At 40.5% G+C, this 17,143-nt stretch overlaps 1 protein-coding gene across 1 annotated transcript in view; it reads right to left on the reverse strand.

Annotated features, from left to right (window-relative positions):
- Positions 1 to 7,122: 7,122 nt before the first annotated feature.
- Positions 7,123 to 17,143, reverse strand: part of LOC137274539 (sodium- and chloride-dependent GABA transporter 2-like) — a 29,086-nt gene continuing 19,065 nt past the window's right edge. The window contains exons 7-14 of the mRNA XM_067807781.1: positions 16,181 to 16,284; positions 15,667 to 15,791; positions 13,837 to 13,949; positions 13,248 to 13,385; positions 12,732 to 12,831; positions 10,631 to 10,731; positions 9,266 to 9,445; positions 7,123 to 8,720 (exon numbers count right to left, since the gene is read on the reverse strand). Coding sequence (XP_067663882.1) covers positions 8,469 to 8,720; positions 9,266 to 9,445; positions 10,631 to 10,731; positions 12,732 to 12,831; positions 13,248 to 13,385; positions 13,837 to 13,949; positions 15,667 to 15,791; positions 16,181 to 16,284 — 1,113 coding nt within the window. The 3' untranslated portion in view covers positions 7,123 to 8,468. The remainder of the gene's footprint in view (positions 8,721 to 9,265; positions 9,446 to 10,630; positions 10,732 to 12,731; positions 12,832 to 13,247; positions 13,386 to 13,836; positions 13,950 to 15,666; positions 15,792 to 16,180; positions 16,285 to 17,143) is intronic.

The following is a 17,143-nucleotide window of genomic DNA, read 5'->3' on the forward strand; positions in this document are numbered from 1 at the left end:
CTGAGTTACATACTATGGTGAGCAGACAACATATATAACTGGTCATATCATTCGAAGACTTGAAATGTACAGGCTCAGTTGTTTACAGATCGTCGTCATGTCATTGATGTATTACTTAGTGTGGCGTCAAACAACAAAAAATAGTAAGTTCAAAACTGAAGGCATCACTATACATGTTATGCGCCGTTCAGACGTGCTCTCTACCGAGCAATCTAACACATAGAGTAAGCTCCCTTGTATCCTAAATATCTGTAGATCTGAGACAGACTAGGCCTCATCTGCTAAACCATATCACTTCGAACAATTCGTGAAAATGGGAGATATTTTGTACACTGAAAACATGTAGAGAAGTGCACACCTCAACATGAGTTTAATACCACGAACTCCCTTTAACTGAAAGTAACCAATTCATTAAGGCCCACAAAGTGATGACTGGGCTCAACCTCAATGCTGATGACCTTACAATAGACAGAAGACGATAGAAAGGCTTATCGCCACTCATCTCTGTATAGAAAAGGAGGCACAAAGGGAAGGATACTTTCTGCTGAAATGTTCTCTTGACATAGGTTTGCCTCTGGAACCTCTCTCCTCGTTTGTCCGTGCTATGCATCCAATGTTGCTTCACATTCTTTCCTGGCCTAGTTCCTATTGCAACAAAAGAATATTTCTCCCTCTTTCATTTGAAAGTATTCAGGTAAAACGAGTACACATCGCCTCGTCAGACTTTTAAATAAGAATAGTTTATGTTACAATGTGCATATATACAACACTGAATGTTCATCACTTTCCTATGGAGACAAATGAATAATTCAAGTGTTTACAGTAATATGTCTATATCCGGAGGTTGACATATTCTCTATGATATTCTTGGGATTCGTTTCAACGGGCAAATAACTGGTTAAGTGTGTGAATATACTGAAAGCACTGCATAACGACATTTAAGCAATGTGAAGGCTGACGGCTGATGCAATCCGTTTGGTGTTAAGCTTAAGCCTGTATGTTATAATGAAGCTAGAGGAGCAGAGTGGCGCAGTGGAAGCGTGCTGGGCCCATAACCCAGAGGTCCGTGGATCGAAACCACGCTCTGCTACAAGTGTTTTTCTTTATATCGAATCCACTGATATTTGCTGAAAAGGGTTCTGATGACCTCTATGATTATGTGATGATGTGTCAACGTCATAAGCATATAAAGCGTTCTAAATAATGCTTTTTGTCAGAAATATTTACGTCACCTTTGAGTGATCTGATCTGATTGACTGTTCCGGATTGTAGAGCTGGTTATAAGTGGAGAAGCCGCTGATGGGCCTGAGATTTTTGGCGGTGTTGAAATCTTGCTTCATTGAACAGATGCTGGTTTTGACAGCTTCCACTGTATCTGATTTGTTTATGTTTTCCCTTGCAAACCAGATGCAAGTGTCCTGCCTAAGCATGTAGTCCTTAGAAAGTACTTCATAATGTTTCAAAGACTGTTCATGGTACGTTCAAGTTTTCCTAAATATTTCAAGGAATTTATTTGTACTGGTTGCATTCAACACAAGAAAACACTTACTAAGATTACTTAAAGGAAGTAATTGGAAGTATAGTCAAAATAACTTGAGCAGATTTTGAAAGTATATTTTAACATAATATTTCTCTTTTCTCGAGCTAACCACTGAATGGCATTGAAAAGGACATAAACACTTGAAGATTTGTAAAAATGATCAACGTCTGGATAAACACAGTCATGCATACAGATGCATCTTGCTCTCAGGCCCTGTTTTAACTGTTGTTTAGATCAATGAGTGCATGCAAAATTAGTTTATTAAATGCCCAGGACATACTCGACATCACTGACAACAAATCACTCAAGTACAACCCCAGTATTACTCTGAATGTAAGTTCGTGTGTGTACCGTCAACACAATAACTATACGCAGTCACTGATTCTTGAGCATTCCAGCGACGTATGGAAGCATCGCGATCGGCCTTGTGTTTACCAACAGTCAAAACACACACCGAACGGAAGAGTGCCTAAAGAGAGGCAACTCTAAATCGCTATCTTAAAAGGTGTGCCGCTAAAATACTATTACCGTGGTAAGAAATGTGACAACTATCCCTCAGAACTCTAAACATTGTGTCACAATAATAACTATCACTCAATCAATAATAATGCAAATTACAGTAATCACACTCTCGAAACACTGAATATTTTTTCAAACCCTATTCCTTGTGCAAAACCATGTATTTGCACTCGAATCCACCTTTCAGTATATTTGTATGCTGTCCATTTGCGGCCCAGTGCAACCATTAGGTAGTCCCTCGACTGCAGTTTAGGATCTCTGTTAACTACAAATTATATCGATGGTCCTCTCCCTTGCAGCAACTCGACAAAACGGTATAGTAGATTGTGCCTGTTTCATACATACCTTTCCATACCTTTAAACTTGCAGTTTCAATTGATACAAAGGAATGATAGTGGTTGGTAATTAGCACTGGTAGGGAATAACGAATAAAAGGAGATGGGGTGGTGGTTGTCATGGAAGCCAGCTGGATGAACATTGGCGCAAATAATTAGGTACCAAATTAGAGAAACAAGTTTCCGGGTCAGAGTTCGTGACTGGTTAGCGCCTACCCACCAATAACTACCTCACTCCATGACCAATGGATTCGATCACGCATCCCCGGCACTTGTTCCAACAAGCAAACCTAGCAGACCATACATGGCACCTGAAGTGCATCTACGAGAACTGTTTGAAGACTACTTCGTCATCTGTCCTTCTACGCCACCCTGGCGACTAATTCTGACTTCACAAAATCGACGTCGACTAATGGAGCCAACAGCATTTGCGATAACAAACGGGAATGGAAAAGAGACAGCACGTTGCTAGGATGTGGCAAAGAGACAACGCTTTGCTAGGATGTGGAAAAGAGCCAGCGCGTTGCTAGGATGTATAGTAGTAAATCTTATAGAATGATGTGGGAGTGAGGTGGGTGTATTGGTTTGTTTTGAAGTTAGAGGTGTTTTGTGGAAAGTGCTGGTGGTGATGGTGTCTGTCCTCTAGGCTGTATATGCAAATGAAGTGGTGGAAATCAGTGGGGCAGTGGCGGCCAGCACATCAACATGAAACGAACGTGTAACGTTTATTGTTGTGAAAACGATGGGCTTTTATTTGTCGGCCATCACAATTGCATAGTAGATAAAGAGTGAAAGGTGACTGACAGAACCTCATATCATCAATGATAGACAGACAGCGCGACCTCGGTTTGTCCCCACATCCCCAAGCACCATTTGCCAAGCCTATGGAACCGTTATCAGACGCAGATGTCAACACGTGTGTTATCTTGAATATAGATTGTAGGTCGAATATTGTTGACAAACATCCAGAGGCACACAACTTCAGTAATTCCGAGTGTACGTCCGTGTGTGTCCGTCAATACAACCAGCCTTTCTATATATTAACAGTATCGGAAACAATCGAGCAAAGCGTGGCTATATCGCCATTACTATTGCCATTAAATATACATGTATATGATAACAAAAGTGAACACAACCCACAACTCCAGCTCAAAACTCTAAACATTGTGATCCAATGATAACTATCACTTAATCAATAACAAATTGAATACAAATTACAGAAACCACACTCTCGTAACACGTGCCCAATACAGATTCGATCGAGCACATGACACAACTACAACGCAGGACATTTTTATACGGGGTTGACATTGACGACAGACGACGAGGTCGGTATGCCATTCTGACACCATCGTTGGCGACGTCATTTGTGCCATAAGTTGCCATAAAATTGGAGACGTGTTTGGTTTAGTGACGAGTTACGTTTTTAATTTCCCTGTACAGATGAAGTCGTGGGAACGTTGTGCCAGAAACTGCATGCAGGAAGCGTACACGTTTTGAGGTCATCACCTACACCGGCGCAACAGACTTGGTAAACGTCCAGGGCAATTTAACGGCACAACGTTACAGAGAAGAAATTCACACGTCCTTCCAATTATGCAAAATGCAAACGATCTTACGACCTTACGACAACACACGACCATCAAGCTTGTATGAGACGATCTTGTTCAAAGTCTGCAATGTCAGCAACAGCCGCAGAATTTTATTTTCAACAGTTGGCACAAGCTCGGCGAATAGGCATCATTCCCTTCTCCAGAAGTCGTATACTGATTGGAACAGTGCCATCCCTTCTGGCCTCTCGTGGGGTCCACGCAAGATACTCAGCCACCTTAACCTTGACATTTGATTGTTTCGCGTGTTCTTTGAGGAACCTAGGTCAGTGACAATGACCTGTGCCAAACGTGAACAATTTGTATAATCTGTATTTATATAATGTAAAAAGTATACGACTGAAAACCACTTTTGTTTTTCTTTTTACAGAGTATTTTTCTGTGTAGGGAAAGCGCATTATTTACTTTACGACGCTGAGTTGATAAACCGTTTATGAATTGCGAGCCGGTGATGTAGGCTTGTGGGTAAACTGTGTGAAATCCATTACTAGTGACATCTGAATATTCAAAAAGGCAGCTGGGAACATTAGTCCCTATGATATACGTTATGCGGTATAATACTTGCCCGTATTTTCTTCTTTCGTTCTGATTTGATTGCAAGTGCTGTGTTTCGTGTCAACATTCATTAACGTGAAAAACAGCTGTTATAATTTGAATGTCCGTCAGAATGGAAAGACAAATGTTGAATAATGAGTTGCATGAGTGTCCCATATAGAACATGTGCCACATAGACAAAACTGATAACCCTTGCATAATGCAACCAGAGTGGGTCTGTCATGCCCCTGCAGAAAAAAGAGAAGCATACACAGTCAGGAATTGTGACGCCATGCTCCCACTGAAAACATCATTTTGACTCAATCCTACGAGATTTTCCATGTATGAGAAGAAGAAGAAGAAGAAGAAGAAGAAGAAGAGAGGGCGATAGAGGGGGAGGAAGAGGGGGACAGCGAGAGCGACAGAAATGGAGAGAGGGGAAGGGGGAAAAGACAGATTCAGAGTAGAGAGACAGAGCGGGAAGACGGAGAGAGAGAGAGAGAGAGAGAGAGAGAGAGAGAAAGGGGGCGTAGAGAGACAGAGAGAGGGAGGTGAGAAAGACACAGGCAGATACAAGCAGAGAGTTCGTGAATGAGGAAGAGAGAGACAGAGACAGTGTGTGCGCGTCATGTTCAGTAAATGTCAGTGCAGACGTGATGCTCTCTGTAATGTTTCCATGTCATCTCCAGTATGGATGATGAAAGTAAATGCTGCAATACACGCGATGTCCTCAATGTAGACCGTATTAGCCCATGTATCGTGATGGGTCATGCAGGAACAAGACATACATGCAACATTTATATGACATAATGCTGATAAACATGTCTCTTGCAAATGAGGAAATCGGCTCACCGGGATGTGTTACTAAGATACTGACACTAAATATATTTGTGTAAGAACATTGCTCGAGACCAGCCTTATTACGTTAGGGAATAAGAAATGAGGACACAGTACAGGGCGATCAATACAGGGACGCGAGCTGATGATTGATTGATTACACTGCGAGGCATGATGCAAGTTTTTAAGTCCGTGGGCAGGGTTTGGAAAAAATGACCTACTAACCTTGTGGCGCTGTACACTAGTAGTGTCAAGAGGCTTGCTGTTTCATGCGTTAGTCAATGGAAACACTTCCAAACAGTCACAACAGGGGCATAGGTTTGTTGATGCATTACACATCTTAATTACTGCACACTGAGACATGTACGTTAGTGCATGGAAACACTGACCTACTGTATACGTTCGTGCATGAAGACTGTGGCCTGGTCTATACGTTAGTGTATGGTAACACTGACCTACATTAACACGAAAGTGCAAAGAGACAGTTGTTTGCGCTTGTGCATGGAGAAACGAGACACTGGAGACACTGGATTGTTACATACGCCAGTGCATCTAGATACTGTTCTGGTGTATACGATATTGCATGGAGACACTGCAATTTTTTTTAACGGTCTTGCATGAAGACACTAATCTGGTACACATATAAATGCATAGAGACACTGATCTAATTATACGTTAGTGCATGGAGATCCTGGTCTGATATGTACGTTAGTGCATGGATACAGTATGTGATCTGTACGTACGCGTACGGAGGCACCGACCCGATCTATACGTTAGTGCATGCGGACACTAGTCTGGTCTATACTTTATTCCATGATGTCACTGGTCTCGCCTATACGTACGTGAGTGCATAGAGACATGGTGCCATGCCTCTTTCGTACGTGCATCGATGCACGGTCTAACTTAATACATCTCTGCACTGAGACACTGACCTAGAGTGGATAGAGGCAAAGCCCTGTCTTCCCTGATGCTTTATTAAATTTAGCATGGAAACCCCGCTACCTCCCACGTCTCTGTTGAGAATGCTGTATGGAGACACTTAACTTTCACCCTTGTCCTTGTATACAATAGTGTATGGCGGCCTTGAGCTGCCACTCTTGTCTCAGTAAACTCTAATGTACGTAGACGCTGTCCTGTTGCTCTTGTCCTTGTATACAACAGTGGATGGAGACACTGTACTGCCACCCTTGTTGCTGCACAAGAGTGAATGGAGCCTGTACTACCGCTCTCGCCTCAGTAGAAAATAGTGTATGAAGACACTGTATTACCACCCTTGTCACAGTATAAAATAGTGCATGGGGACACTGTACTGCCACCCTTGTCTGTATACAATAGTGTATGGAGACACTGTACTGCCGTCCGTGTCTCTGTATATAATAGCATATGGAACCTGTACACCCACTCTCTCCTCAGTATAAAATAGTGCATGGGGACACTGTACTACCATCCATGTCCCTGTATGCAATAGTGTATGGAGACACTGCACTGCCATCCTTGTCTATGTGGACACTACTCTACTATGGTTGTTTCTGTAAGAAAATACTGCCCTAACATCCTTGAATCTGTATACACTATTGTATTGAGACACTGTCATCCTTGTCTCCTTCTGTGTATATGCTGTCCTTCTGTTCCATGGGTGATAGGACATTTACAACATATGGAGTACGTGCTGACGAATGCCCGAGAATGGGAACATTCCATACACTGTGTGCACTTTGAGAAAATATATAATAAAACACATAAAGCGTAAAAGTTCAACTTTTTATCAAATAAAACAGTCACATTCGTAAAAAGAAAAGCTAAAATATATCACTCTCCAGATGTTTGTTTCGTTTGTTCGTTCTAGAAATATCTAAAAATGCAAAAATATTAAATAATGAGAATGTATCGCTTTAAATTTTGAAGCCTGAATATGCATTCTTCCTTAAGTTAAACTACAAAATTTTGCTAAGGTTGAACTTCAGATCAAATGTCCGAAACATTTTAAAGAAAAATAAAATCTTTGTTCGTTTCAACAATAACAACGGTATAAAAATGTCCTGCTTTGCCCTCGTGAAACTGATATGCGTCTGCATTACATCTGTGTTCAAATGTCTTCTTTGTATGTAATTGAGTACTAGGTTCCAAAATCTGAGACAATTGGTCAAACATTGGTGAACACGATAGTCTAGATGATACAAAGACAGTCAAACTCATTTGGTTTTGATGATATTAACAATGAAGAACGCTGAATTCAAATGTATTGCAATTTGTCATGCATCTAGTTTCCAAGTGATATCACATCGTTCCAAATCGAACTTTTGCTTTTAAATAAATCCTTCATTTTTTACAAAATAAAAAAACAGCGACATGAATACTTTGTACAAAATTTACAGCCGAATTCAAATTTGTACCTCCCAAAAGCCTCGCCAGAGTTGTCTCCCCTTGGCGGACTTAGCTGCGATGGCTTGGTGACGTAGAGAATATTCATATGAATATTCATGCACTCAGCTTATCACGTGACGCAAAACTTGTTACATCACGTGACATTAAAGACTAGTAGATGGCGGTGTCATAATACGTGTATAGCCGGTGGATGACCTACTAGTCACGCTGGAGTAGCAGAGCGACTAGCTAGCGTCTGTGAGAAGTTTCCAATGTTGGAAACAAATAGCTCGACTGGCGAACACCTGTCAAGCTGGTAATTTTCTTCTAAGTGGATCGGAATACCTGATTGTTTCTGCAATAATTATTTACAATATTTGCATATGCAAGCAAAATTACGTACAGCTAGCGAGAGTAAATATGACAATATTTCTGCGGCAAAATTAACAAATTTAAGGTCACGTTTGTTTTGAATCACAATGTTTTGGCAACTAAAGCTGTTTTTTTGTTCAGATTTTCCTCTTTCAATGAACTTCGTTGCGGTGCGACAGTACTTTGAAAGTACAGAAGTTGTTTTGTCAAATAATGATAGTCTGTTGACAGGTGTTAATAGGAATTGTTATTCTTAACAGCAATGAGTTCCTAAGCTGTCTACACCACCGGCGGATGTGACGTCATGCATGACGTCATCAATCATGAGTTTGTAACACGTGCTATCACTTTTGAACATTAGCTCTGTATCGTGTGTTTAGAGTCTGTGACTGTATTGGAACCAAACAAACTTGGGGTTTTCTCACAATCATCAGTTCCTGCAGGTTCCTTTAAAAGGCTCATTGTCACCTGTATTTGTTCGCCGGTGATGCTAGAACTCACATTGTTGGTATTTTGGTATATATCATCGATAATTTCGATTTTGGCAAGATCCTCATTTTCACGAATCTGATACCTCCTCAGCCTGGGTCTGGTCAGATTGGACAATCGCTGCAAGAAAAGTGAACCATTTTACATACTTATTCTTGTACTTTATCTACTGGAACTCTCACACATATTGAAACACACTGCTAAAAAGTGACATTGCGAGGGCAGAAAACTATTGTAATAATGAGTGGGTGAGTTTGGTTTTACGTCGCTTTTAGCAATGTCACGGCAACATCACGGTGGGGTACACCAGAAATGGGCCTCACATATTGTTATGTTCCCCGATATGGGGAATCGAACCTGAGTCTTTCGCGTGACGAGCGAACGCATTAACCACTAGGCTGCCCGACTCCAATTGTGATAATAAATGGGGTTGGGAGGGCGTCTTTCACTTCTATTTGCTTGTGCAATATGTTCTAATGGTGTTCTGTCATAATGTTCGAAAAAGTAAATTTGGGAAGCATGAATATTATTACTGTAATTACTGTTATTACTGTAACGGTTTCACAAGAAAGTCTGGGCGAGACGAAGACATCGTGAGACAACCACAATTGATATTCGTTCAATATTTTGACCAAGGAAATGCATATGCTGACATTTCTCCGTACCTCCATAAGCGTTCCTTTGGTTGTAAGAAGTTTGAAGATCATGATTCCAGGGATGAAGATGATTGAAGATGAGGCCATCATCCAGCCCACTGCGATCGCCCAGTTGGGGTAGACGTAACTGATGGTCTTCCTCTCGTAGGTCAGCTCTGAATACGTGATGGCGCCCATGATAAAGATCACCTGAAAATCAGAAGAAGCCAGTTGGGTAATAATAACTATATATTTGTTATGATGCTTTCAACATCAGAACCAGCTCAACTCGAACTAGGACTGGCTGAAAATACATCAGCACTTTTCATCCTGTGTGTCCACCGCTCTGCTAGATAAACAAATGGTTTGTTCGATGTCATGCTATCTTCCAAATATTGTGCAAACGCAATTGATGTTCTTTCGCTAACCGGAGTTACACATGACATTCTGCAAAGGAAGTGCAGAGTCTGACTACTGTAATGAGTGCGAGTGAATTTAGATCATGAAGCTTTTATCAGTAATCCAGCAATATCAAGGCGGGGGGCAATAGAAATGGGCTTCACGCATTGTACCCATAAGGGAATCGAACCCGGGTCTTCGGCATGACGCTTTAACCACAGGCTACTCCACAGCCCATTACTACCATAATGAGATGTTGATGTCATCATCCTTGGACACTGCTCATTAGAATAATCAGTTGAACCTATGCGCAGGAGGAGGACAGAACGGGGAGAGTATAAATGATTCATTTCAATCATTAACGTAGGATTCATGACGAAATGACGGCATGGGTAGGTTGAAAACCGTAACCATAATTGTTAACACATTCGTCGTCCATGTGTTTCATTGGATCTTCATGTCTGAATTTCTTAGGAACACCCAAAATTCTTTAGGAACACCCAATACCCACTTACCATCCACAGTGGAAGAGTGTTGGGATATAATTTTGCACCACTTTCAGCAATATTCCGGCAAAAATCACGCCGTGGACACCAGAAATGTAACCAGAAATGTATACACAATAGGAATTGAACCCATGTTTGCGGAGTCACGAGCAAACCCTTTAACCGCTAGGCCACACCATTGTCCCTCCGAACCTGAAGACACCTATCTATTATTTAATTGTATGGTATTACACACGTTGTAGGAATATCATGGGTGGACACTAACTAGTAGGCTACCATCTACCACCCCTTCGATCATGAGGTAAATATTAACTTTACGGCTTAACCAATTTTTAGGAATATTCATGGCGAACACACCTTAACCACTAGGCTACACAAGCGCCCCTTCGATCATGACCTATCTATTAACTGAATAGCTTGACGCATGTTTTAGAAAAATATTCAAGAACACTGCAAACACCAGGCTACTGTTCTCTACGCACAGACTTACCAGAGTAAAGGCTGGAGTCAGGAACATCCAACAGATTTTCATGAAGGGGTTCAGGTAAAAGCCCAGCATCATTTGAAGGTTATCATAAAACCTGTTCACTCCTGCAACAACAAAACGCAGACAATGAAAGCTCCATGTCAAGGAAGTAAATCCCGCGGGCGTATACTATTTTTCGGCGGATGGATTCATACGTTACAAAATGATCCAGCAATGCTGTGTAGTTTCGCGATGATTTGGTTAGAAAAATATATACCAATATCTCAAATTAGAATGATCAGAAGAAAAATCATCCTTGGAAATAAAAAGCGCGTAGTGGTGTGATACGTGTTCATAACAGAGACTGTTAAAAACCAAGAAAAAAAACAATTAGTCAAACAAAAAAAGTGTAGTCCATGCAAATATACTTAAAACTGAGACACAACTCTAGAACAGCAAATGTCAACACAGAAGCAAACATTCAAAGCTCGTGGTTACCATTATTTTACATTTTTATATAAAAATTCCTGAAATACAAAAACGTGGATTTTGATGACAAATTTCGTTGATTTGGAGACCGATGCTGACCTCCTTATTCTAAACACTAAACCAGTCCTGAGCCACTGCAAACAATGACTTTATGCTTTATTGACATTTCTACATAACCAGAATACATTACAATGCGAAATGAATGCGATCGCGTATGGGTATTCACAATGATGTACATCAAAATGCGAAAATGCGAAAAATGCGAACTATGCTGTCAGAAATCAACAATTTCGTTGACTTAATGCTTCCATGCCATGAGGTACGTCCTAGATTGTGACAATTGTTGAAAATTGGGCTCCCAAATCTCTGTTTAAAGGTCTCATTCATCATGGGCCAAGTGGAGATGATGGAGAAGGGTAATGACCAACATGAAATGTTAACTGTTAAATCAGTGACGTAATGAAGACCCCTCCGTGATTTAGAGTGTTATTAAGTTGTAGGCCAAAACCGAATGGGTTGGAGAAGGACCAAGAGTGAGACTGTCGTGACTGCCAATTGTCCTTACATTGTCATCATCAAAAACCAGTTTTGTCCTAAATATTTTCCTCATATTTTAAGCGTCTTTGTTCCGAACCAATTTCCGTAAACTCTTTCAACTATTAACATTTTGTTTCAAGTTTCCATAATTTTTGTAATGCTTTAACTCCGCCCCGAAAACACTAACGATAATACATTTCGAAGATTTCAATTAGATGTACTGCTTCTCAATCGAAATCCTGTTCCGTCTCCAAAAGCATTAAGAAAACCAATCATGATGTGTTAAGTGAAATTTTGAAATGGTCTCCAACGAGGATCAAGTTGCATTAAAATTACTATGACTACTGTACATGCACATAGAACACTGTATGGCACTTCAGCGATGGACAAGAATTGAATGAATCTCTCTATACACGTGATGTACAATGTCTCCCTTTAGTAACTGGACTGATGAGCATTTCCAGAGCCTACAAAAAACGGGAATATCACTTCCAAAATGTCCGTTTTCTTCACAGAAGTCCTCCTTAATTTGTACAAATACGTACCAAATAGACTCATATCCTCATAATATTTACAGTACCAAGCGATTAAATTGATTATATTTGTAACATTTTCCAGAAGAAATTCCGTGTGAAGATACGAACATTTCAGATATGCTGTTTGTGCATTTCAGTCAAATGTTGTGGGGATGGGTAAGGAAGGGCCCGAGTGTTCAGAGTGAGAAGGCCTTGGTGCTAGTTGGAAGGTTCTACAAAGCCGGCGTTTGATGGTATCCCTCCGTCTAACACATCCCTCATCTGACTCCCGGAAATGTCAAGGTCGTGGGCACATCAATGGCGGATCTTTGTGAACAATGGTTGCCATGGTGATTACGTGTTCTTCTAAGCCTGTCGGCTCTAGTGGGCATCTTACGTTGAATGTTTCCTACGTTTACTCAGGCACACTCTATCTCTGGAAATGCGCATGCTCAGATTGGGATAAGCATCACGCAAGGGGAAGTAATTGTCCGGCAGAGGGAGCATCCCGTATTTCCTTCCGGTCATGGGAGCAACCCTCAGTCGGGTAGGACATACAACCTGTACCTGCCTGTTTAACATACCGTAAATATAAGCGACCACGATGCACTCGAAGAAAGCCACAACGAGCACAATTCTGCTGGCTGAGTAGTAGTCGAACAACTGAAAGACATACATCCCGCCCTGCAAAGGTGCGGGTATCATGGGTCAGTTGACAGTAAGAGGGCTGAAATACTGGACGTTCCAGAGCAGATAAATCATGTTGAACAGCATCATAACCACCCCCCATTTTATTAAAAGGTCAAATTTCAACCATGAATAATGGCGACTGCGGTGCCTTAAGTTTATCCCTTTCTGCCAAAAATATAATTTGGAATTCTGTAACAAAGAGAAAAAACGGTTTGGAATTCTTTTTGTCAGATGAATGAATTTGTTGCCAAACATAAAATGTTTTTAATGGGGCTTTATGTCTTTGAATTAACTTGGGAAGTTTTAATGTCTTGTTGAAATAACCTGAAATAAATTTTAGTAAACATTTTATCTTGGGAACTGGAGAAATGACAGGATTAAGGTGAAGCTAACTGAAGGTCAGCACGTACCTCAGTGACCATTGAGAGTCCGATGAAGAAGGATATCGTACACACGCAGGCGATGAATATCTCTCTCCTGTGCCCTTGTCTCAGGAAATGGGGGAACATATCAACCACAGCGGTCACAAAACCCTCCACGCCGACAAACTGTGCAAACAAATCAACATGTTTTAAAATAATGCAGTGTATCATATGATTTGTAAATGTCTCTGTTAAATATTACAAAATGAAGTCATATTTAATTTGCTAAAATAGAGCAACATCTTTGCTACTGTACCATCACATGCATTTATTACCCATACGTTTGCTTGACTGAGTGGCGTACGCTACTCTTTAACACACGAAACAATAGCCTGGTGGCTAAAGCGTTGGCTCGTCAAACCGCAGACCCGGGTTCGATTCCCCACATGGGTATGATGTGTGAAGCCTATTTCTAGTGTCCCCGCCGTTAATAAAATACTGCTAAAGGCGGTGTAAAACCAAACTCAGTCAGTCAATCAGGACGACCTTCGAGCTCTAAGACTGGTGAAAGGCCTCAGGCCTCTATCGTGTTATTTATTTTCAACGTTCACGGTATTAATGTAAAGCTGAAGCTCACCTGGCTGTCAAGACCGAGAAGGATGATCATCACAAAGAACAGACAGGACCAAAGTGGGGCAACTGGCATCTGTGCAACAGCCTCGGGGTAAGCAATGAAAGCAAGGCCGGGACCTGTGAAAACAAAATTGCTAACTGACCATGTGCTTCATAGTACGTTCTTCAAACGTTGAGATGGAGTATAAGTGGACGTCTCCACAAAAAATATACTCATGGAAACAAATGAGAGAACTAGTGTTCCTTTATTCTTTTCTAGGTTTCTTCACAAGGTATGCGTAGCACCGTGGGTGAAATTCTGGAAATATTTAAAGGAACACTTGTTCTTTCATGTGTTCCCTTATTTGTTTCCATAAGCATATCAACGGAAAAACAACCTGCCTTTGTTCCTTAAATGGAATCTACTCAAAAAGTTGCTTTAGTAGCGTCTTCGTAGGCAAAGCGTCCCTTGCAGTCAAATACAGTTATCTGGTTATCATACCAAGTATGTAGAGTATGGTGTAAAAATTCATGAAATGAGAGAGTATCCAAATTGACAATAATAAAGAAAATTGTCGTAATAAGCAAATAATGAAAAAATGGAAAAATACGTGAAAGAGGCAATTATCATTTGTTTGTGATTTCTGACGATGAAACACGCCAAGCATGATTTCAATACTTCTACTCATCATCTGTTGAGAACCAAAATATCTTAATGTGGTAGTTTGCAAAAGTTGAGGGGTATGTATAAATACAAAGTACCAGAATAACAAGTTGAAAGACAGGAACATATCTACGCAAATGTTCCTAATTGCCTCCCCTTCATGTTTCAAGCAGCATTCTCGTTTACTGTTATATTTTCCCTAATGGGAAAGCACGAACATCATGATCCCCTAAACGGCGATAACAAAGATCTAATTTCTACATGTGTTCATAATTAGCTTAAAAGTGTTCTCTAAATTTAATCCAATGCAATAAAATGAAATAAAATGCCATAAAAATAATTTAACATACACACAACACGAATGATCATCAAAGAAAGAGCACCATCAAAATGCGTTTTTGTTTGTTTTCATACATACACACTTACAATTGTGCATTATCAAAGCATTTAAATCGACCATGGTTGCTGTAATGTAAATAGAAATAATAGCTTGTTATTTCATCTGTCTGAAGGTAAAACGGGGAATCACGCGTTGACTATTTTGAGGGAATATGTACATAATTGTGCAGGAAAGAACACAATACTGCCAGCCATACATCATCAGTTACAGCTGCGCCCAACACACAGAGACTATCAGGTTTATCTTATTTGCCTAATAAAATAGTCTGAAAGTACCATCTGATATACAAAATCCATTGGACGCGTCTACACACAACACTACGTTCGGCCAATGTATATTTTCCGTTCTGGTGTTATTATAATGAGCACGCTATTTTTTCAGAAAGTATTACATCATTAATTCACTTTTCACACATGTGAACGACCTGGTGTTCGTTTTATACCTTGGATTATGAAAATGTATATTCGCCACATAAATTGACCTTCATTTGACACTAAACGCTACGTTACATCAGTTGGTTGCTTATAGTCCCTTTTCACAACATTTCAATAATAGCAAACTGTCAGCTTAAATCGTGATTCACGGAAGAGTGTATTTGACATTAACCGCCTTTGTTAAACACTAGCAGCATGATCATAGCTAATGTCGGATTCGAACATACGGTCATACGTCTCTGTCAGGTGTAAATATTAGAACTCCCTTTGTGTAATGAGAGGCTTTGTTTGTCAGTGCATTTCCCTGTTAACAGCTTAAAAACTGTAATATTATCAATGTGTGGTCAGTGGACATACCCGACTCTGCAACATCTTCGACAGATACGCCCTGTTTAAACGCCATGAATCCCAATACTGAGAAGATGACAAACCCAGCCAGGAAACTGGTGACGCTGTTCACCAAGGCAAAACATACAGTGTCCCTGGAAACGGAAAACTCTGCATTTCAGTACATGAAGTAGATGAGAGAGATTATGATAATGATGATGAGTTCTTGATTTTTGCATTCAACAAAATTACAGAGATGCCACAATGCCAGTGGATGACTGTATGACCACTGCCCTATTTGAATTCGCTGGTAATTAGAAATGTCATGAAGATGTGGACGATCTTCTTACAAACACTCCTATAAGCTACTGTGACTGAGGAAGTGATTTGACAAGTGTTTCAGTTCCGTCACATGTCAGACTGGGACGAAGGGAGAGGTAGTATATGATCGCAGCCTCAACATGATTTAGATGCTGACAATATATGAAAAACTATAATCGGATCCTGAAACGGCTAAGCGGGACAACTCTTCCCTCTAACTCACCTCCAAGCGTTATGGTGAAACTTGTTGTAGGACCCCAGAGCAGTAAGTGTTCCCAAAGAGATGGAATATGAGAAGAAGATCTGCGTACCTGCATCCACCCACACCTGCAACAGTCGTAGGAAAATAGAATTGTTAAAACGGGACATCACCAGCTGAAACGTCATAGATAAATAGGCATATAAACACAGGAGAACACTAACCCAGTTTTATCAAATGAAAGTGTTTAGAATCGATACAGGGTCTGCTTTAGCTTCATCTCTAGAAGCCAGGGAAGCGGTTACCCTTAGTGTCTCTGTAACGCTGTTTCCAAAAGACATATCGATCTTCACATACTATCACTGAAGGTGACCTCTGTTTTATGGAAACATAACACCCTGCAGAGCTCGGTCTGTGACCTTGGTTTGTAACGTGAATACACCCATACAGACACATCAACATCCATACTGATCATTAAGGCTACCAGTAAAAAGGATCAAATTATTTTTCAAACTTCAGTTTTTCTTCAGTAGCCCGTGCCGCTTGGCTGCAGATGTCAGCATTAAAAAGGTATTCTTTAAAACTGATGCTTCTTTCTCATGCGTGACGGGAACATATGGGACTTGCATCGTATATCAGTTGGAGCCACGACAGATGGTCCACATGTTAGATCTATTTATTGCGCTTCACGAACTCATCATTCGAGATACAGTTGGTGCAGGGGACACTTTTATATTTCATTACGTTTTTAAGTTGCTAATATAACAAACTGGAGAATAGAAACCTGGACCTAGATTTTCGAAGCTCTCTTAGCGCTATGACAGTCGTAAGTGCCATACCTTAACATTATCACACGACTATCTTATCGCCAAGAGAGAGTCGAAAATCAAGGTCGTTTCCTACCGTACACAAACTGGTGATATGATTGGTCTAAAATAATTTGAAAATTCCGATCATGCTTTAAACAGCTTGATAATCATAACAATA

The sequence above is a fragment of the Haliotis asinina genome, chromosome 2 (assembly GCF_037392515.1).
Source record: "Haliotis asinina isolate JCU_RB_2024 chromosome 2, JCU_Hal_asi_v2, whole genome shotgun sequence".
Lineage (NCBI taxonomy): Eukaryota > Metazoa > Mollusca > Gastropoda > Lepetellida > Haliotidae > Haliotis > Haliotis asinina.